Source organism: Hyperolius riggenbachi, chromosome 8 (assembly GCF_040937935.1).
Source record: "Hyperolius riggenbachi isolate aHypRig1 chromosome 8, aHypRig1.pri, whole genome shotgun sequence".
NCBI classification, from domain to species: domain Eukaryota; kingdom Metazoa; phylum Chordata; class Amphibia; order Anura; family Hyperoliidae; genus Hyperolius; species Hyperolius riggenbachi.
Genome location: NC_090653.1, coordinates 25975941 through 25998926, shown reverse-complemented (window position 1 = coordinate 25998926; position 22986 = coordinate 25975941). Strand labels below are relative to the sequence as shown.

Below are 22986 nucleotides of genomic sequence, written 5' to 3'. Positions count from 1 at the left end.
CCCCCCCTCACCTGGGTCCCCCGATCTGCACTCCTCCTCCAGCGTTAAGTACCAGCGTGCGTATGATTAAGAGGCGACGGGCGGGGGAATCGCTCACCTCTTCCGAATTCCGTCGTGCGCTCCAATGACGTCACTTCCTGCAACGCCGTCCACTTGGGCGGTGTTGCCGGAAGTGACGTCAGTGGAGCGCACGATGGAACGCGGAAGAGGTGAGCGATTCCCCCGCCCGTTGCCTCTTAATCATACGCACGCAGGTACTTAACGCTGGAGGAGCGCAGATCGGGGGACCCAGGTGAGGGAGGGGGGGTCCGACCCCCCTCCCCACCGCTAGGCCCAATACCCCCTTTCTGCCCGCTACTCCTCCAGCTCGGGCCCCCCCTCCCCACAGCTGGGGGGGGGGGTGCGGCGATTTTTTCTAATTTTGCCTCAGGCGGCAAAAAGTCTAGAGCCGGACCTGGTTAAGCTCCACCTATACCATTACCCTTATCTTCAGCAAACAGGGTCACCTATCTCCTTTTTATACAGTACCACTTCCTGTATCTTCAGCAAACAGCATAGCCTATCCCCCCACCTATACCACTTCATGTATCTTTAGCAAACAGCATCACCTATCTCCTTTCTTATACCGTGCCAGAAAAGAAGTGGCAGCAGAACATACAAGATGAGGAATGCCAGACAGGAAGTGGCAGCAGAATAGACAAGAGGAGGAATGCCAGACAGGAAGTGGCAGCAGAATTGACAAGAGGAGGAATGCCAGACAGGAAGTGGCAGCAGAATTGACAAGAGGAGGAATGCCAGACAGGAAGTGGAAGCAGAACATACAAGAGAAGGAATGCCAGACAGGAAGTGGCAGCAGAACATAGAAGATTAGGAATGTGAATCAAAGTTCCTCATTGGCAGGAACTATCTGGTGGATGACAGTCTCTTTCTAGGGGATGGCAGTATCTCTGGTGGATAGACACATACGTTGGTGACTTGGCATTGATTTGGTTTCTGGGGATCTGCTCCCATTTATGAGGACATGTCACAGCAGGAGGGATATAGCAGGGGGCATACAGGAGGAGGAAGGCAGATCAGAGTGCAGGAAGGGCAGGAGGCATATGACAGGTGTCATTCTCTCGCTTTGTTAGATGGACACGCACTCTGGCTGGATGGAGATAGAATTTGGAAGAAGTCCTCTTAGCTGTAAGCACATATCACACCACAGGGAGGCAGTAGTGGGTCATATGGAAGGAGGAACGTGAATCAAAGTGCAGGAGTGGTGGAAATAATCTTCTCCGCCAGCAAGACAGACAGCGGTTTAGGCGGTGATATGTATCCAATAGGCATGCTGGCCTTGCTTTTCCTTACCATGCGGTTGTTCAGCACACTGAATTGCAGAGCCTTCATGCTGAAAGGAGAAGACAACAATGAGCTCTGACCAATTTACAACCTTAAAGCGGATCCGGGATGAAAAACTAACTATAACAAGTAACTTGTCTATATATCTTATCTAAAGTTGCTGCAAACAGCTTCAACAGTATATGATTATTTATTCCTGTGATACAATGAGAGCGGCCATGTTCTGTTTGTCACATTACACACAAGCAAGCTGATAGCATCTCCAGGTCTCAGCCTGTGAAAACTTAACTCTCCTCCCCTCTGCCTCTGAAACCTCTAGCTAGTAACCTCCTCCTCCTGCCCAGACTGAGCTCCCATAAGCCCTTGCTACTAAGGCTCAGAGTGCCAAGGCACTCTGGAGAAGCTGTGGGCGGGGCTTGTTTAGTTTATAGGGAATTCGAGTATTAAAACAAAAACAAAAAAGTATTTGGCTTGAGGAATGCCCTATAAACTATATGAAAGGAACACAATTATGCAATGAGTAAAAGTTTATCTCGGATCCACTTTAAAGTGTAGCATTTTTAGCACCCAAGGCATCTCAATAGCACATTAAACATGCATGCCTACAATGTAGCTTATTAATAAAAAAAACTTCAGTTTTACCTCTTCTTTTTACATTTAAAAGTTTAGCAGAGTCTTTTACTACCCTACTTTCACTGACAGCAGGGCCTGCCTGACCACAGACATTTCAGGCAGATAAGGACTGCTGTAATTATTTTATTGCATACATTAGTAAATAGAAAACACAAGCTTTCATCAGCAGGAGTTGTGGGTGGGGATAGGACACTGTGCTTCAAAGAGTTTAGAGAAGTCACAGATGCTATCTTCACACCTCCCCTGGATAAATAAGGGCAGTTAGAAGGAGAGGGGGGAACGTGGCAGCTCCTCTAGCTATTAGAAACCAAGAGAAACTGCAGGAAAGAAAGGTGCTTGGTTCCATTTAAAGAAAATCTGTAACAAAAAAAACTCCCCTAGGGGGTATTCACCTCGGGTGGGGGAAGCCTCCGGATCCTATTGAGGCTTCCCCCGTCCTCCTCGGTTCCACGGTGGCGGTGAAAAACCTCCCGGAGTGGCAGGGATGTAAATATTTCCCTTTTGGCTCCAGCGCAGGCGCAGTATCCGCTCCTTCCCACAGAGATAAGCGTAAATAGCCGATCTCCGCCGGGCCGCTCTACTGCGCAGGCGCAAGTCTCCTACGTCTGCGCAGTAGAGTGGACCCGACAGAGATCAGCTTTTTCCGCCTATCTCCGTCAGAAGAGCTGCAACAGCGCCCCCGCTGGAGGCTGTCGGGCCGCTGTTCGGAGGGCTGCAGCGAGACCCCCGTGGGACAGAGGAGATCGGGGGAAGCCTCATTAGGTTTCGGAGGCTTCCCCCTACGAGGTGAGTACCCCCCAGGGGACGTTTTTATTGTTACAGAGTCTCTTTAAAGTGTACTTGAAGTAAAAACAGATACTTAGGGGTGTGTTTACTAAACTATGGCAAGCAGAATAACGCGCTTATAGTTTATCGCACGATGAGCAAAGTGTAACGCAATACATTGCATGCAATGCATTACGCTTTACTCATCACATGTAATTCCGCTTACTGCAGATTAGTGAATCTACCCCTTACCTCAGTCGTGGGCAGCCTCTGAATAGTGCAGGGGCTTCCCTGATCCGCTTACACCCCAACATTCCAGCGCTGGGTCCCTCTAAACATATTCAACAAGAGCTTTTTGAATATGTTTCTCGTGGCCACTCTACTGCCAAGTAGAAACACATCCATACTGAGCATGTGCGAGTAAGGTTTGCACGTGCCCAGTACAACGAAGGCGCTCATGCATGTCTTTTCTTCTTAGTGCATCAGGGCTTTATTTTTCTGGGACTGCACGGACCGTACTAACGCTTGCCCAGTACGGAAGCACCCATACATGGTCTGGGGTGCGGCCAGGACAAGAAGCTCTGGGGTGCCTCTGGAACATCTAGACGCTTCCCACTACTTAGGTTAGTGTCCAAGTTTGCAAATACCTCCTGTTTTAAGAGGGCAAAATTATATTTGTCACCTACTACAGTAATTATAATTTTGTTTTCTTAAAGAGACACTGAAGCGAAAAAAAATTATTATATAATGAATTTGTTGTGTAGTACGGATAATTACTAGAACATTAGTAGCAAAGAAAATATTCTCAAATTTTTATTTTCATTTATATATAACATTGGATCATTCTCTAATATTTGCAGTTTACACATTACACAGCATTCTAAATGATTTTTACAGAGCAGTCTTGTGAACTATTCACCTGTCCTCTGGAGAGAAAAAGAAAATACAGTGACTGACAGTTGAGATAACAAGCTTCAGAAGACAGGGCTCTCTGCGACTTTGAAAGTCGTGGAGCTCAATGGCTCTTTTGCATAAATAACAACTGGAGTTTCTTAACTCTTCCTGTACTGGAAACAATATTAGACTTATGTATCTGCTCCTAATGTTTTATTTCTTAGCTGTACTCCGCATACAAATCATTATATCATTATTTTTTTTTTCGCTTCAGTGTTTCTTTAAAGAGGATCTGTAACATGAAAAGATCCACTGGGGGGTACTCACCTCGAGTGGGGGAAGCCTCCGGATCCTAATGAGGCTTCCCACGCCGTCCTCCATCCGTCAGGGGTCTCGCTGCAGCCCTCCGTGGAGTCCGTGCAGCGGTGACGTCAATATTTACCTTCCTGGCTCCTGCGCAGGCGCTCTGACGGCTGTCGGCTCCGAACTACACGGAAATACCCGATCGCCGTCGGATCTGCTCTACTGCGCAGGCGCAAGTTTCCTGCGCCTGCGCAGTAGAGCGGACCCGAATGAGATCGGGTATTTCCGTGTAGTTCGGGCCGGAAAGCCGCCACAGCGCCCCCGCTGGAGCCAGCAAAGGTAAATATTGAACTGACAGTCGGGTCTGTCGCCGGCTGTTCGGAGGGCTGCGGCGAGACCCCCGTGGGACAGAGGACGGCGTGGGAAGCCTCATTAGGATCCGGAGGCTTCCCCCACCCGAGGTGAGTACCCCCAGGGGATCTTTTTAATGTTACAGAGTCTCTTTAAAACAGAAGGTTATTCATAATTCACTTTTAAGTGAGCAACTGTGAGTTCCCATGATGCATCACTCCCGAATATGCAAATCATCTCTTTATGCCTCAGGAGGCAAAGCTGCACATTCAGTACCGCTGATGTTACCTATAACTTCTACATTTTACAAAGCCACATAGCGTTATACTCCTCTAAAGTATGCCTGTAGGTCTGCTTTTCATTTCTTTATGCCCCGTTTACACTTGCCTTGCAAGTATGCATTGCATTACCCTGTTTCACCACAGGGTAGCGCAACGACAATGCAAAGCAATGAGGCCTAGTACACTTACCATGTCACGTTCCCTATGAAGATTCCGATCAGCCACCGAGCCGCTGCAAAGTCAACACGCCGTTACTGTCGGACTTTTTGATGAAGGGGCCTCCGCATCTAATGCGTTTATCAGGTCTCCAACAACTTTTACTGACAATCATGGTCAGCTAGAGAATTTTGTTAGTAAAAGCTGTTTGAGGCCTGATAAACTCATTAGATGCGGAGGCCCCCTTCATCAAAAAATTCTTTGACGAGATCTTCCCACTGACTGTGATAGAGCAGTGCCCCCTAGTGGCCAGAATGGAGCTGTGCACACTGCGGTACATTCTTGGCTTTCCCTGAAGTTTATGAGGCTCATCTTTGCCTGGAATGAAGGACCCTTATCTGCTCTACAAGCTGAGACTGATGCCTTCAGACAGGAAATAATAAATACTGGCAGAAGATGAGGCGGAATTGTTATGTCTGTATAGCCCATCCAATAGTTCCCTGGAAGAGGGGAAGTTTCCCCATCCTCCTCGGGAGGTGACAGAAGGATGGAGCCAGGAGACATAAGAGGACCTCAGATGCCCCCAGAACAAAACAAGCATGTAAACATCACAGCTGATACTCCCAGAATCCTCTCACCAGTAAGGGTACCTCTCCTCCACAGACATAACTTTCCACAGTTCTGCCAGATCTCTGGTGGCTGTTGTTGATGCTTTGCCGGGATTGGCCCTAGACAAAGAGGTACAGTTCAGATCGTGCTGCCTCCATTGCCCCATCATACAGCTGTCCGATTTCCATTCCGAGTACCTGAGGTAAGCTTTCCGGTTCAGCCTGCAGAACATGATGAATCCGTTCACACATTTCTTCCTCTCTCGCTGCAGCTGGAAGACCAGCGGAGGTTTCTCGTCAGCGTTGCCGGCAGCAGATCCTTCAGCATCGGCAACATTGCCAGACGGCGGCACCTTCACCTGCGGCGACAAACCCATGCAGTTTGAATCCCAGCCAGAGCCCTATCTGCACAGAGTTTATATGTTCTTCCCGTGTCTGTGTAGGTTTCCTCCGGGCACTATGGTTTCCTCCCACATCCCAAAAACATACAGATAAGTTAATTCACTTCCCCCTAAATTGGCCCTAGACTATGATAAATATATAGACATAGGACTATGGTAGGGATTAGAGTGTGAGCTCCTCTGAGGACAGTCAGTGACATGACTATGTACTCTGTATAGTGCTGCAGAAGATGTCAGCGCTATATAAATACATGATAATACTATGGTAGGACATTACACTATTAATTTTGCAAAGCAAGAAAAAAGGATCTTTCACGGGCACCTTCCGTCTGATGAATTTATTAATTCCAAAGTGACAGCCAAAACTTCAAGATAGCAGGCAACAGTGACACTTCATAACATTGCAAGATCCAGTATCTCAAAAGAACATGGTGTGAAACACCTCTTAAGCCCCATCTACACTATAAGATGTTGCAGCGATTCGGCGGCTCGATTAGCCGCCGGATCGCCTCTTCCGCGTGCCCGCCGCGTCCCCGCTCGCCGCGCGTGCGCCGCATTTGATTCCCCGCCCGTGCCCGCTCGTCCCCTGCGGCGCCGCTTACCTTCTGCTCGATTCCCTGCCATTGTCCCCTCGCGGAGAGCAAGCAGGGAATCGGCGGTGCGGAGATCCATCCTGTTGGATCTTATCAATCGAGCCGCATCAGCAGCTCGATTGATAAGGAGCATCGCGGCCGCATCTACTCGTGTAGATGCGGCTTTACGCCTAGTACACACCGTACAATTTTCTGTAAGATTTACCTGCCAGATAGATAATTTCCGACATGTTGGAAATTACCTATCTGACCATCTATCTGCTTAGCAATTAAGCATTGTTCTACTCAGCAGGACAATGTCTTCCTCAGTAGACAATGCACCAGAGATAATTCCCAGTCTCTACCAGTACTTTACAGAAAATAATCTAATTACAGAAAATCTAACAGAAAAATCTTACAGAAAATTGTATGATGTGTACTAGGCCTTACACATGTCCATTGGAGCAGGGTCAGCGATACTGGAAGTGGATGTAGGCACTAGATGGTGGTGTTTACACTATCACAGGATTAGATTAGACAGATTAGATTAGATTGTGAGCTCCTCTGAGGACAGTAAGTGACATGACTATATAAATACTAAATAATAATCTCTCAGGAAAAAAACACTTCATATCTTCTATATTTGAGAAGTGGCCTGTCACGTAGCTTACTATCAGTCAGTACGGCATAGTGATGGACCCATAGAAAGATGTGGCAGGCTATACTCGAGCACGTTGAATCCAGTGCAGGAGATTTGGATGCAGCCGGCGCCACCATAGACCGTAATAGGAATTACGGCTATAGCAGCGCACAGTGAGTAACTTCAGCGCTGTCAGAAGACGAGCTGAAGTTACTTTTAAAGAGAACCGGAGGCGGGTATTTGAAATCTTAAAGCGGTATTGTCACCATAAAAATCAAATTTCAACAGCAACTGGTCTGAGTGTATTAAGTGATAAAGATGCTAATCCTGCATTCAAAACTTGCAAAACTTTTTCTGCTGTTATGGTTTGTAGTTATCACATACTTTAGGAGCACTGGCCCTAGTGCCAAACAGTGCCAAAGAGTTGTATGCTGGGAGTTCTTTTTATCTATAATATATTCCTTCTCTTACATTTAGTTCCCTGCCTAGCTGCTTATCAGAAACATATTCTGATTACTTGTGTTTAGAAGCAAGGCTGAGGTGACTCAGTGATTGGATGTGTAAATAAAAAAAAGACAGTGCAGTTGTTAGTATACACCTCAGTGGGAGTGTCTGAAGACTCTGGGAGGAGGGTAGCTAATAAATACACAATGAGCAAGAGAAGGGAGGGGGGAAAACAAGAGTAAGGGAGGATATGATGTCAGCATTAGCTTGGCAAGATGGCCACTGCCTAGAATAGGATTTTCTGCTTTTCCTTTGTAAAATTCACAGGATTCATTACGTGGATAACCCAATACATCTGTTATGTAATAGAAGTAGTATTTATCTACTTATATATGTGTTTTTTATTTCTAGGTTAGCATGGGTGTAGCTTGTTCTTTAAGAAACCACAGAGGAATGTCCTGTGCATAATCACATGCCTCTGGGTCTCGCTAACGCCGCCTCTAGTCCCCCCTCCCCCCGGGGTCTCATGTGCCCCCCTGTTAAAAGCGCCAGTCTCCTTGTCAATTTACAATTATGTCTATCAATGCGCGCTCCCCCGCCCCTGTCCCCACCTCCTGTAAGCTTCCTCCAATCGGAAGCTAAGTTGCAACCCAGGAAGTACCTCCCAGGTCATGGCTTTGCTTCTGATTGGAGGAAGCTCACAGGAGGCGGGGACAGGGGCGGGGGAGCGCGCATTGATAGACATACAAATGGTAACTAGACAGCTAGCGACAAGGAGACTGTCGCTAGCCTGGCGCTTTTAACAGGGGGGCACAGGAGACCCTGGGGGAGGGGGGACTAGAGGCGGCGTTAGCGAGACCCAGAGGCATGTGATTATGCACAGGACATGCCTCTGTGGTTTCTTAAGATTTCAAATACCTGACTCGGGTTCTCTTTAAAGACTGTAATTCGGCCTCAAGCAATAGCTGGCAGCCGAATTACATCATTCCCCACCATCCACGTGGACCTGGAGGAGGAATAGTAATCAACGCCGCCGGGACTTGTGCAGCAGCAGGATAAGCCATATATTGGCTGTTTCCTGCCCCCAAGTCTCCCGGCGGGGATTTCATACGTATGCGCCATACTGGGCATATGCACAGATCTGAGCGTTTAAAGAGCTGGTCCTCTGTGATCCCGCTGGAGCCCGGGGCAGATGCGTCACCCCCTTAGGCTATATGGGGAACGCATCCACCTTTTGACACACAGCTCCTGCGCTGACACACAACTCCCGTGCTGACGCACAGCTCCCACCCTGACACACAGCTCCAGTGCTGACGCACAGCTACACAGCTCCCGCGCTGATACACAGCTCCTGCGCTGATACACAGCTCCTGCGCTGACACACAGCTCCCGTGATGAAGCACAGCTCCCGCGCTGAAGCAGCTCACGCGCTGACGCACAGCTCCCATGCTGACACACAGCTCCTGCGATGACGCACAGCTCCCGCGCTGACGCACAGCTCCCATGCTGACACACAGCTCCTGCGATGACGCACATCTCCCGCGATGAAGCACAGCTCCCGCGCTGACACACAGCTCCTGTGATGACGAACAGCTCCCCCGCTGACACACAGCTCCCGCGCTGACACACAGCTCCCGCGCTGACACACAGCTACACAGCTCCCGGGCTGACACACAGCTCCTGCGCTGACACACAGCTCCCGTGATGACACAAAGCTCCCGCGATGAAGCACAGCTCCTGCGCTGAAGCAGCTCACGCACTGATGCACAGCTCCCACGCTGACACAGCTCCTGCGATGACACACAGCTCCCGCGATGAAACACAGCTCCTGCGCTGAAGCAGCTCCCGCACTGACACGCAGCTCCCGCGCTAAAACACAGCTCCTGCGCTGACACGAAGCTACACAGCTCCCGCACTGACACACAGCTCCTGCGCTGACTCACAGCTCCCGTGATCACACACAGCTCCCGCAATGCAACACAGCTACTGCGCTGAAGCAGCTCACAAGCTGACGCAGAGCTCCCACGCTGACAGACAATTCCCGCACTGACACACAGCTCCTGCACTGACACACAGCTCCCGTGATGATGCACAGCTTCCACGATGAAACACAGCTACTGCGCTGAAGCAGCTCACACGCTGGCGCAGAGCTCCCACGCTGACACACAGCTCCTGCGCTGACACACAGCTCCTGCGCTGACTCACAGCTCCCGTGATCACACACAGCTCCCGCAATGAAACACAGCTACTGCGCTGAAGCAGCTCACAAGCTGACGCAGAGCTCCCACGCTGACAGACAGTTCCCGCACTGACACACAGCTCCTGCACTGACTCACAGCTCCCGTGATGATGCACAGCTTCCACGATGAAACACAGCTACTGCGCTGAAGCAGCTCACACGCTGGCGCAGAGCTCCCACGCTGACACACAGCTCCTGCGCTGACACACAGCTCCTGCGCTGACTCACAGCTCCCGTGATCACACACAGCTCCCGCAATGAAACACAGCTACTGCGCTGAAGCAGCTCACAAGCTGACGCAGAGCTCCCACGCTGACAGACAGTTCCCGCACTGACACACAGCTCCTGCACTGACTCACAGCTCCCGTGATGATGCACAGCTTCCACGATGAAACACAGCTACTGCGCTGAAGCAGCTCACACGCTGGCGCAGAGCTCCCACGCTGACACACAGCTCCTGCGCTGACACACAGCTCCTGCGCTGACACACAGCTCCTGCGCTGACTCACAGCTCCCGTGATGACGCACAGCTCCCGCGATGAAACAGCTCCTGCGCTGAAGCAGCTCCCACGCTGACACACAGCTCCCACGCTGACACACAGCTCCAGCGCTGCACAAATAGAAACAAGCTCTTACTGTCTGTATTATTTGATATTCTGGTTTTGACCTTTGTCTGTCTCATAATTCTCTTGTGTGCGGATTATGTTTATGCATTCCTGTACATATACAGTATTGTGTGTTTCGTGCTCCTGTATATTTGTCATTGTATACATCAGTTTAGTTAGTTAGTTAGGGTGGTTATTGTGGGATTTGTGGTGCATCGTATGTTTCTAATTGTATGTTTGCATGCATATTGATGTGTGTGTATGTATATATTTATATACAATACAATACAACAACATTTCTATAGCGCTTTTCTCCCATAGGACTCAAAGCGCTTAGGCTCTCTCAGATTCAGTAATTGGTAGTAGGATGAAGTATTCACACAACAAAAGTTATATTTCTGCAAATGCCAAACTGAACAGGTGTGTTTTCAGTCTGGATTTAAACACGTCCAGGGATGGAGCTGCCCTGATCTGTTGAGGTAAGGAGTACCAAAACATAGGGGCAGCATGACAGAAGGCTCTGGGACCAAAAGTTTCCAAGTGGACTCTGGGTATGACTAGATTATTAGAACCTGTGGATCTGAGAATGCGGGGATTGCTACGCAGCTGCAACATATCTTTCATGTATCCAGGGCCCAGATTATTCAGGGATTTAAATATCAGTAGGCCGATCTTGAATAGGACCCTCCATTCTATAGGTAGCCAGTGAAGGGAATGCAGGACTGGCGTTATGTGGCAGTGACGGGGTTGGTTGGTTAGCAGTCTGGCAGCAGTATTCTGTATCAGCTGTAGGCGGTACAAGACCTTTTTTGGAAGGCCAGTGTAGAGAGCATTGCAGTAGTCCAGTCGGGATGTGATGAAGGCGTGGACTAAGGTTGGCAGATCTTCTGGGGGGATGAGGTGCTTGATTTTTGCAATGTTCTTCAGGTTAAAATAGGATGATTTCACCACAGCAGAGATTTGAGTTCGGAAGTTTAAATCCCCATCAATTAGAACTCCTAGGCTACGCACATGATCAGAGCTGCGCAGATCTGTGCCTCCTATTCCCAGTGGTGAAGACGGCAAGTTAAGTTGTTTTGTTGTCATGTGCTGCCCTCCGATCAGAAGGACTTCAGTTTTGTCTGCATTTAGTTTCAGCCAGTTGTCATTCATCCATTGCTGTAGTTCACGTAAGCAGGCGTTTATAGTTAGAGTTGGGTCTGTCACACCAGGCTTGAAGGAAAGATATAGTTGGGTGTCGTCTGCATAGCAGTGGTATGTCAGGCCATGTTTTTGGATTAGTTTTCCAAGCGGTAACATGTAAATTGTGAAAAGCAGGGGAGAGAGGATTGAGCCCTGGGGCACCCCATACTTAAGTGGTACAGGGATACATATGCATGTATGTTTGTATATATATATATATATATATATATATAACATTCCTGTAAATAAACACATTTTATTCACTTCACCCTTGGTTTTGTCCTCAGTATTTCCTGCAGAGTGATCTCCTGGTTCTGTTTTGTCACATTTACGAACCTGCATGTGCCAATCGTAACACCGCCATTCTACATGCTTGAGATGAAAACCGTTTGGTGGTTGCCATTGCCAGTGTATGCTGTGCCAACAGGAGCATGATGTGCACCTTCCCCGTAACTTACCGCCTTCTTCTTGGCTTTGCTGTGAGCTCCTGACTTCACGCACCCTATTGTGCTACAATCAGACTTCAGGCTTGCCATGTGAGAGCCAATCTCCACGCGGAATCCTTGGTGCTGCCGCTGGAACAAGAGCCCCGAGCCTCCAGTCACAGCACTGCTCTCATTTTCTAGCTTCACACTACATTCCACAGCAGGCCTGGAGGCCACTGCTGACTCCTGAGACATGGAGGACAGAGGTGTCAGAAGTGTCAAGAAACAGTCAAAAGCCACTAACAGAAAACATATTCTGCACTGTCCTAGCCCATCACATACTGCACATTTTTAAACAATATCTTGTTAATACATTTAAAAAGTTACAAAACGACAATAAGAAACAGGAAGTCCATAATAGTCAGTATATACCTCAGAACAATTAATGTGCAGAAGATAACATAACATAGTAAGGCACTATATAAAAGGTAATAAACAGACGACTTTAGCAGCAATACATTTCCAATTACCTGCTGTCACAGGAGCCCTTGTGGCTGACCGCACTTAGCCTTCTAAACGGTGCCAGCGCACAGATCGTGCGAACTCTGGTCGCAGTCAATGCGCAGGAACCGTTAAGAATTAGCCGCAGACAACTCAGAAGGGAGCCTGTGAGACACGGGTGATTACAACGTCACCTACTGGTTCAGAGTAAACTGCCACCACCGCGGTTACTATGGGACCGTGGGGCCCACTAACTGACTGACTAATCCTGCGAATAAAACGGTTAAACACACGATATTCTGTCTAGCCAACAACAAACAAACAGTAGCGTATCTTCAGAGACCCGGGATCAGTTCTGTGTGTGCTGATAAGCAGGGTAGCGGAAAGTGAATGACTTGGAGAAAGTCGTTTATTCACGCAATATAAATAATTAATATATACAGACAATTATGAAAATCAACAATTATGAAAACAGTAATAGCCAGTATGAAAAATAAAAGAAGGGAGAAAAATACTTAGTTCCTGGAAAGATGTCCTTATTGTGGGAAGAATCATAAAGTCCTTGGTTTCAAAGTCCAGAGTTCAGAGTTCAGACCAGGTGGATGCCAGCATATCCTCAAGCTGGCATCTGATGAGTGCAAGATGTTTCAGTGTGGAGGACTCCAGCCCGCCTGCTGGCTCTGTGCTTTTGATGAAGCTGGTTTGGGGGTGTGGCAGTGCCAGCCCCCTCTGAGCTACCAGCAAATGACAGTTCATTCCCTCTGAGAGATTTTAGAGCTAAACTTATGAATTGCTGTAACTCCTGAACCATACATGTTACATTTAGGGGGGTAACAGCTTCAGACTTGTTGGAAAATACAGATTAATATGACATCAGACACGGCTAAGCCAGCGGGTCAGGCTCCTGAGAAGATTCATATCTCGATAACCGGACGGTCTATCCCAAGGAATTTCATATCAGCACGATGGCCAGATTTTACCGGACAAGACGATATGAATTTTATAGCTGTGCGACATACGGTTTTCGTATGCCGACAGGAAATCATATCACCCATGCTTTCCTTATGGCCCATGCTCGGTGCCGGATCGGCTGGCTTTCTATGGCCCCCCTGTGGAGCCAGTTTCCTGGTCCTTTTCATGGAGACATCTGCTGTAGGGGGAATGAGCTGGGCCCCACAGGGAGTCCAGCCACGTGCGACATTCCGGAGGGGTGAGGGGACTGCTTTGGCTCACAGGGGAACAGATCTCTGGATTTAAAACAACACAAAAATGTCATTTTCGGATCGCTTGCCTGACTACACAGATCCGACAGGGAGCGATCAGGAAAGCGACTGTGAATTCTCTAGATTCACCTGCGTTTCTCACGGCTATTCCGTGACACCTCCCTTTCCTGATGCTGTGTAGAGGGTTGTCAGCAAGACATCCGTCGTAGCAGCCATTGGCGCTGTTGGGCCTAGTTCCCCCTGACACCAGGACAGCCCATCAGCGTTCCGGTGTCGGCCAACCTGGCTGACGGGTCTCGGGTTGCCGGTGCGGCAGGGAAACCTATTGGAGCCTGTGGCTCGGTTCCCCTGGACCGGTCGCGGTCTGCTACCCTCAGGGTTGACCCGACATGGACCGTTCTGGACAGGGCGTTTGCGCCACTGCAGTCGGACGTGGTGTCTGCCGGGACTGCTGACAACGGGCAGTGGGTTGGTTAGGTCAACAGCCAGCCCACGCAGGGTTCCCCTGCTAAGTGGCTGTGGACCTAAGGGAACCCCGCGGGAATCCCTGGACCTTCCCAGCTCCTGACAGACGGCACATGCTCCGCAGTAGTTTGCTACATCCCTGTTCATCCGGGGCCAATAAAACTGTTTCCGAATACCGGCAAGTGTCTTGCGGACCCCTGAGTGCCCTGTCAGAGGATTACCATGTGCGGATTTCAGCACATGTCCCCTGAACGCACTCGGGACCACAAGCCATTTGGTAATCGCGTGGGATCTACCTGCAGGGGGCTGTACAGACTCACTGTACAGTCTCCCACCTTCCCAGTACACCTTGAAGGCGGCCCCGTCTGCGAGGGGCTCAGCGGCTTGCTGCCTGAGCACCTCCAGGCTTGGGTCACTTTGTAGTGCGGCTGAGAATACGGCGCTGTCAGTTTCAGCCAACTGGCTCATGTCACACGAGGGCAGCGGCGGAAAGGTCTCATCCCTGCGGTCAGAGGAGGGGGAGGAGGCCGGAACCCCCTCCACCTGTTCTGAGCTCGGGTTCTGAGCAGTGCAGCTGCGCGGTACTGCTAGCACAGGTACACTGTCAGAATGGCACAGACGGACATTACTCAAGTCATCATTGCATGCAGTAATGACATTGACAGGTATAGACATTTTTCCATTACAGACAGGTTGTACAGTAAACTCAGGTACAGTTACAGCATCATCACAGCAGACAGTCTGTACATCAAACTCAGGTGCCTTTGAAGCAGGCACTATTGAACCTGGTACCCTTGAACTGGGCACATTCAACCCGCCTCCCCCTGGTGCTCCCCCAAGTGTATAAAGTACCTGGTGGTGGGTGGAGAGTCCGTCTCCTTCCGTGAGCGACAAGGCGGTCGTGGCAGGTTCATAGTAGGACACAAGCTTGCCCAAATCAGTCCCCAGCAACACAGGGACTGGGAGATCCTTCATAACCCCAACAACCCTTTCGTGGACCCCTCCCACTCCCCAATCCAGCTTCACTCTGGCGTGGGCTATGTGGAAAAGGGTGCCCTCTACTCCAGTAAGGGCAAGGGATCGGCTGGAGCTGATGCTCTCCTTTGGCACAAGATGTGAGTGAACTAACGTGATGTCAGCTCCGGTGTCTCGAAATCCGGTGACAACTTTGCCGTTCACTCTAACAAGTTGCTGCTGGTCGGTTCGGTCGCGGATTTCCTTTCCGCGGGCAAACAGGACAAAATCGGATGATCCAGGCTGTGGTTCGCTGGCGGGCTGCCTCTGCTGTGGGTGAGGTGCAGGTGATGCAGATGATCCAGGTGCTGGTGGTGTCTGTCTCCGCTCCGGACAGTCGAATTTCATGTGTCCGGGCTGGCGGCAGTAGTGACAGGTGACCTCTCCAGGCGCTGCGGGCCTGGGTGCAGCAGCTGCGCTGGGTGGCCTCTGTGGCGGACGGCTCACAGGGGCAGGAGGGTCTGCCGAGGTATTGGGCTGACCTCCTCTCCAGCTGGATGGGACAGTTCTGCGTGTATCAGCCACCCGGGTAGTTGCAAAAGTCTCAGCAAGGTCTGCAGCGACAGTGGCTGAAGCCGGCCTGCGTTCTAACACAAACTGTCGTACATCAGCAGGGCAAATGTTCAGAAATTGTTCCAGGACTATCAAGTCCTCCAGGACATCATAAGACCCTTTGGTGAGGCCTAGAGTCCACTGCCGGAGTGTGGTGAGCAAGCTGCTGGCCACATCTCGGTACGAATCAGAAGGCTTTTTCTGCCAGGCCCTAAACTTTTTCCGATAGGCTTCTGGCGTCAGCTGGTACTTAGTAATGATAGCGTCTTTTATAGCAGCATAATCATTATCCTTTTCCGCAGGCAATTCTGCGAAAGCATCAAGCGCTTTGTAGCGCAGCAATGGTGTCAGATGTCTGGCCCACTGGTCTTGGGACAGACGATACTGACGGCATGCTTTTTCAAAAGACCGCAAAAACAAGTCAATGTCAGTGTCTTTTTCAATATTAGCAAATTTAAATTTTGCACTTACGGGTGCTGCAGCTCCTTCAGCAGGGAGGCTGGGCGGTGAACTCCGGCTGGCCTGTTGCACCTTTGCCATGTTGAGCTCATGCTGTCGTCTCTCCCGCGCCTCTGCGGCATCCCTCTCCGCGTGGCGTTCAGCAGCAGCAGCAGCAGCTTTGCGTTCTGCAGATTGGCGCTCCCGTTCCTCTCGTGCTTCCATGTACTGCATGTACTTTTCCAGGTCAGTCTCCATCAGCTTTTGTAATGCCTGCTGCATTACCGGGTCAGCACCCATGGACAGTCCAGTACTGGCCAGTTCCGGGCGAGTAATGTCAGAAACTCTGGGATTGGGGTCCATACTGACAGTCTCTGGCGTAACTGTTGCAACAGGGCCCGCAGGATGCTCAACCTCTGTACGCCTAAGATCTTCAGCCTCTGGTTCCCCTTGATTGTCAGATGGGCTGGTATCCACCTCAGCGGACACTCCCGGCTCCCGCAGTTGCTGGGCATCCCATCTGGACAAGTCTGCTATCAGGTCCCGTTTTGTCTTGCGGAGGATGCCAATGCCCCTCTCTTCGCAAAGATTTTCCAGGTCTGCTAGGCACATGTTCTGGTAGTTCCCGGACATTTCCATGCCAAATAAAATAAAACTTTGGGGAAGGGGTACTGGCTACACAGTCTCTCTGTATATATAAAAAATATATTGCCTTCCAGCTACACCAACGAATTAGTTCGTTTCTCGATAGCGCTAGCGCTATCGTAGATACTTTCAGCACAACACAGGTCCCACCCGCTGCCTAACACTGTCACAGGAAGCCCTTGTGGCTGACCGCACTTAGCCTTCTAAACGGTGCCAGCGCACAGATCGTGCGAACTCTGGTCGCAGTCAATGCGCAGGAACCGTTAAGAATTAGCCGCAGACAACTCAGAAGGGAGCCTGTGAGACACGGGTGATTACAACGTCACCTACTGGTTCAGAGTAAACTGCCACCACCGCGGTTACTACGGGACCGTGGGGCCCACTAACTGACTGACTAATCCTGCGAATAAAACGGTTAAACACACGATATTCTGTCTAGCCAACAACAAACAAACAGTAGCGTATCTTCAGAGACCCGGGATCAGTTCTGTGTGTGCTGATAAGCAGGGTAGCGGAAAGTGAATGACTTGGAGAAAGTCGTTTATTCACGCAATATAAATAATTAATATATACAGACAATTATGAAAATCAACAATTATGAAAACAGTAATAGCCAGTATGAAAAATAAAAGAAGGGAGAAAAATACTTAGTTCCTGGAAAGATGTCCTTATTGTGGGAAGAATCATAAAGTCCTTGGTTTCAAAGTCCAGAGTTCAGACCAGGTGGATGCCAGCATATCCTCAAGCTGGCATCTGATGAGTGCAAGATGTTTCAGTGTGGAGGACTCCAGCCCGCCTGCTGGCTCTGTGCTTTTGATGAAGCTGGTTTGGGGGTGTGGCAGTGCCAGCCCCCTCTGAGCTACCAGCAAATGACAGTTCATTCCCTCTGAGAGATTTTAGAGCTAAACTTATGAATTGCTGTAACTCCTGAACCATACATGTTACATTTAGGGGGGTAACAGCTTCAGACTTGTTGGAAAATACAGATTAATATGACATCAGACACGGCTAAGCCAGCGGGTCAGGCTCCTGAGAAGATTCATATCTCGATAACCGGACGGTCTATCCCAAGGAATTTCATATCAGCACGATGGCCAGATTTTACCGGACAAGACGATATGAATTTTATAGCTGTGCGACATACGGTTTTCGTATGCCGACAGGAAATCATATCACCCATGCTTTCCTTATGGCCCATGCTCGGTGCCGGATCGGCTGGCTTTCTATGGCCCCCCTGTGGAGCCAGTTTCCTGGTCCTTTTCATGGAGACATCTGCTGTAGGGGGAATGAGCTGGGCCCCACAGGGAGTCCAGCCACGTGCGACATTCCGGAGGGGTGAGGGGACTGCTTTGGCTCACAGGGGAACAGATCTCTGGATTTAAAACAACACAAAAATGTCATTTTCGGATCGCTTGCCTGACTACACAGATCCGACAGGGAGCGATCAGGAAAGCGACTGTGAATTCTCTAGATTCACCTGCGTTTCTCACGGCTATTCCGTGACACCTGCCCTTAGAAACAGGGCTGTGGAGTCGAAGTCGAGGAGTCGGAGCAATTTTGGGTACCTGGAGTCGGTGGTTTCATAAACTGAGAATTTAGAGTTGGATTTTTGAACCAACTCCACAGCCCTGCTTAGAAATTCTCAATGTCCAGGCGTATCTTCAATAAGGGAAAATATTTCACCCACTGTGCACTCTGAAGAGCCAAGAAGAAAGACTCATAATTCTAGCTACTCATAATTCGAAATTTAAATTATATAGCGCTGCCTGTGGTGGGCTAACTTACCTACGCTGCCACCAATAGCCGATGCGTTCCATTCACTGTACATGTAACTCCACTACTTACCCCTTCCGGGTTTGAAGGAGAAAGTAGTGGCGTTACGTGGAATGCAAGTGAAACGCATTGGCTATAGGCTGCGGTATAGGTAAGTTAACCCCCCCCCCCCCCCCGCAGCGCTATCTACTGTAAATTTCAATTACAGGTAGCTACGTCCTTGTAGCTACGCATAGTTACCATGACTACTGTACATCTGTATGCTGTTCCGTTGATCTGGTCACAAAATTATGCAATTTTTTATAGTTTGATCGTATTCATTGCATAACATTGCACTTTATGTATTGTGGTTTGTGCACTATTTTAAATTTTGCACAACAGCACTTTTGTCGCACTAGTTCCATTAATTTATCATATCTGTACTTTGCTCTCTTTAGCATTTTTTAAACCCGGGTTCAGTATCAAAGGGGTTCCATTTGCGTATCTACTTACGTGCCTTGCAGCTTTATTTATTAGATATGGAAGAAGATTATGCATTTCTGTTTTTAAATGGAATTTAACTTACTATTTAATTGATTCATAAGTAAAATATTGTGATATACTTTTTGAACAGCAGATGGTGCTGTTGGGCCAATTCTTTCTCTTTTTCATGTTCTCAGGGCCCATTCATACTAGAAGTACTAGAAGCGCTTTTCTGAGCGTTTTGCAATTGATTCGCGTTTTTTAAAAACGCTTCCATTCACTTTCATTAAAATTGCAGAAAAATCGTAGGGATTTTTCCGCGAAATGAGCCCGAGGGTGATATGGAGGCTGCCATATTTATTTCCTTTTAACCCCCTTGGCGGTATGAAAAATATCGCCAGGGGGCAGCGCAGCAGTTTTTTTTAAATTATTTTTTTTTTAAATCATGTAGCGAGCCGAGGGCTCGCTACATGATAGCCGCTGCTCAGCGGCATCCCCCCAGCCCCGCCGATCGCCTCCGGCGATAGGCGATCAGGAACGGGATTTCCTGGAGGGCTTCCCCCGTCGCCATGGCGACGGGGCGGAATGACGTCACCGACGTCAGCGACGTCGGGACGTCATTGGGAGACCCGATCCACCCCTCGGCGCTGCCTGGCACTGATTGGCCAGGCAGCGCTCGGGGTCTGGGGGGGGGGGCCGCGCGCCGCACCGGATAGCGGCGATCGGGCGCGCGGCGGCGGCGATCGGGGTGCTGGCGCAGCTAGCAAAGTGCTAGCTGCGTCCAGCAAAAAAAAAATTAAGTAAATCGGCCCAGCAGGGCCTGAGCGGCACCCTCCGGCGGCTTACCCCGTGTCACACACGGGGTTACCGCTAAGGAGGTTAATCAATATCTGTTGCCTGGCAATCCTGTTGATCCTCAGGCATCAGTAGTGTCTGAGTCTCAACCCTAAAACATGGGCTAATCTAGTCAAACTTCAGTCAGAGCACCTGATCTGCTGCATGCTTGTTTGGGGTTTATGGCTAAAAGTATTAGAGACACAGGATCAGCGGGACAGCCAGGCAACTTGCATTGTTTAAAATGAAACCAATATGGCAGCCTCCATATCACTATCACATCAGGTTTCCTTTAACACTAAAATGAGCCGTACACACAGAAAGTCACAGAGCAAAGGTAGACAGACACACAGAAGGCAGATGGACACACAGAAAGTCACAGAGCAAAGGCAGACAGACACACAGAAGGCAGATGGACACACAGAAAGTCACAGAGCAAAGGCAGACAGACACACAGAAGGCAGATGGACACACAGAAAGTCACAGAGCAAAGGTAGACAGACACACAGAAGGCAGATGGACACACAGAAAGTCACAGAGCAAAGGCAGACAGACACACAGAAGGCAGATGGACTCACAGAAAGTCACAGAGCAAAGGCAGACAGACACACAGAAGGCAGATGGACACACAGAAAGTCACAGAGCAAAGGCAGACAGACACACAGAAGGCAGATGGACACACAGAAAGTCACAGAGCAAAGGCAGACAGACACACAGAAGGCAGACGGATGCACAGAAAGTCACAGAGCAAAGGCAGACAGACACACAGAAGGCAGATGGACACACAGAAAGTCACAGAGCAAAGGCAGACAGACACACAGAAGGCAGATGGACACACAGAAAGTCACAGAGCAAAGGCAGACAGACACACAGAAGGCAGACGGATGCACAGAAAGTCACAGAGCAAAGGCAGACAGACACACAGAAGGCAGATGGACACACAGAAAGTCACAGAGCAAAGGCAGACAGACACACAGAAGGCAGATGGACACACAGAAAGTCACAGAGCAAAGGCAAGTAAGACACACAGAAAGCAGAAGGATGCACAGAAAGTCACAGAGAAAAGGCAAGACAGACACACAGAAGGCAGACGGATGCACAGAAAGTCACAGAGCAAAGGCAGACAGACACACAGAAGGCAGACAGACACACAGAAGGCAGACGGATGCACAGAAAGTCACAGAGCAAAGGCAAGACAGACACACAAAAGGCAGACGGACCCACAGAAAGTCACAGAGCAAAGGCAGACAGACACACAAAAGGAAGACGGACCCACAGAAAGTCACAGAGCAAAGGCAAGACAGACACACAGAAGGCAGACGGACCCACAGAAAGTCACAGAGCAAAGGCAAGACAGACACACAGAAGGCAGACGGACCCACAGAAAGTCACAGTGTAAAGGCAAGACAGACACACAGAAGGCAGACGGACCCACAGAAAGTCACAGTGTAAAGGCAGACAGACACACAGAAGGCAGACGGACTCACAGAAAGTCACAGAGCAAAGGCAGACAGACACACAGAAGGCAGACGGACACACAGAAAGTCACAGAGCAAAGGAAGACAGACACACAGAAGGCAGACGGACACACAGAAAGTCACAGAGCAAAGGCAGACAGACACACAGAAGGCAGACGGACCCACAGAAAGTCACAGTGTAAAGGCAGACAGACACACAGAAGGCAGACGGACTCACAGAAAGTCACAGAGCAAAGGCAGACAGACACACAGAAGGCAGACGGACACACAGAAAGTCACAGAGCAAAGGAAGACAGACACACAGAAGGCAGACGGACACACAGAAAGTCACAGAGCAAAGGCAGACAGACACACAGAAGGCAGACGGACCCACAGAAAGTCACAGTGTAAAGGCAAGACAGACACACAGAAGGCAGACGGACCCACAGAAAGTCACAGTGTAAAGGCAAGACAGACACACAGAAGGCAGACGGACTCACAGAAAGTCACAGAGCAAAGGCAGACAGACACACAGAAGGCAGACGGACTCACAGAAAGTCACAGAGCAAAGGCAGGCAGACACACAGAAGGCAGACGGACACACAGAAAGTCACAGAGCAAAGGGAAGACAGACACACAGAAGGCAGACTGATGCACAGAAAGTCACAGAGCAAAGGTAGACAGACACACAAAAGGAAGGCGGACCCACAGAAAGTCGCAGAGCAACAACAACAACAAAAAATTTGTAAAGTGCTTTTCTCCCTGGGAACCCAAAGCACATAAGCTTGTCTCAGATCAGTAAACAGTGATGTGTGCAGGGAAAAATGATGTGATCATAAATACCAGACTAAACAGGGGGCTTTTTAGTTTTGATTTAAATGTGTCCAGGATTGGAGCTGTCTTGATTACATTTGGCAAGGCATTCCACAGGGTAAGGGCAGCATGACAGAAAGCTCTGGCTCCAAAGGTTTTTAGTTGAACTCTAGGGGCAAAGGCAGACGGACACACAGGAAGTCCCAGAGCAAAGGCAGACGGACACAGGAAGTCCCAGAGCAAAGGCAGAAGGACACACAGGAAGTCCCAGAGCAAAGGCAGACAGACACACAGGAAGTCCCAGAGCAAAGGCAGAAGGACACACAGGAAGTCCCAGAGCAAAGGCAGAAGGACACACAGGAAGTCCCAGGAAGTCCCAGAGCAAAGGCAGACGGACACACAGGAAGTCCCAGAGCAAAGGCAGAAGGACACACAGGAAGTCCCAGAGCAAAGGCAGACGGACACACAGGAAGTCCCAGAGCAAAGGCAGACGGACGCACAGGAAGTCCCAGAGCAAAGGCAGACGGACACACAGGAAGTCCCAGAGCAAAGGCAGACGGACACACAGGAAGTCCCAGAGCAAAGGCAGAAGGACACACAGGAAGTCCCAGAGCAAAGGCAGACGGACACACAGGAAGTCCCAGAACAAAGGCAGACGGACACACAGGAAGTCCCAGAGCAAAGGCAAAGGGGCACATAGGAAGTCCCAGAGCAAAGGCAGACGGACACACAGGAAGTCCCAGAGCAAAGGCAGAGGGGCACACAGGAAGTCCCAGAGCAAAGGCAGACGGACAAACAAGAAGTCCAAGAGCAAAGGCAGACGGACACACAGAAAGTCACAGAGCAAAGGGAAGACAGACACACAGAAGGCAGACTGATGCACAGAAAGTCACAGAGCAAAGGCAGACAGACACACAGAAGGCAGACTGATGCACAGAAAGTCACAGAGCAAAGGCAGACAGACACACA

The 22986-nt window shown here is 49.6% G+C and overlaps 1 protein-coding gene across 5 annotated transcripts in view; it reads right to left on the bottom strand.

The window, feature by feature from the left end:
- Positions 1-356: 356 nt before the first annotated feature.
- MEIOSIN (meiosis initiator) overlaps positions 357-22986 on the bottom strand; it is a 39889-nt gene continuing 17259 nt past the window's right edge. For 2 of the 5 annotated variants that reach the window (XM_068249277.1, XM_068249278.1), the window contains exons 9-12: positions 11874-12086; positions 5531-5691; positions 5363-5452; positions 357-1390 (exon numbers count right to left, since the gene is read on the bottom strand). In XM_068249277.1, coding sequence (XP_068105378.1) covers positions 1246-1390; positions 5363-5452; positions 5531-5691; positions 11874-12086 — 609 coding nt within the window. In that variant the 3' untranslated portion in view covers positions 357-1245. The remainder of the gene's footprint in view (positions 1391-5362; positions 5453-5530; positions 5692-11873; positions 12087-22986) is intronic. The other 3 variants (XM_068249280.1, XM_068249281.1, XM_068249279.1) reach the window with 2 other exon arrangements.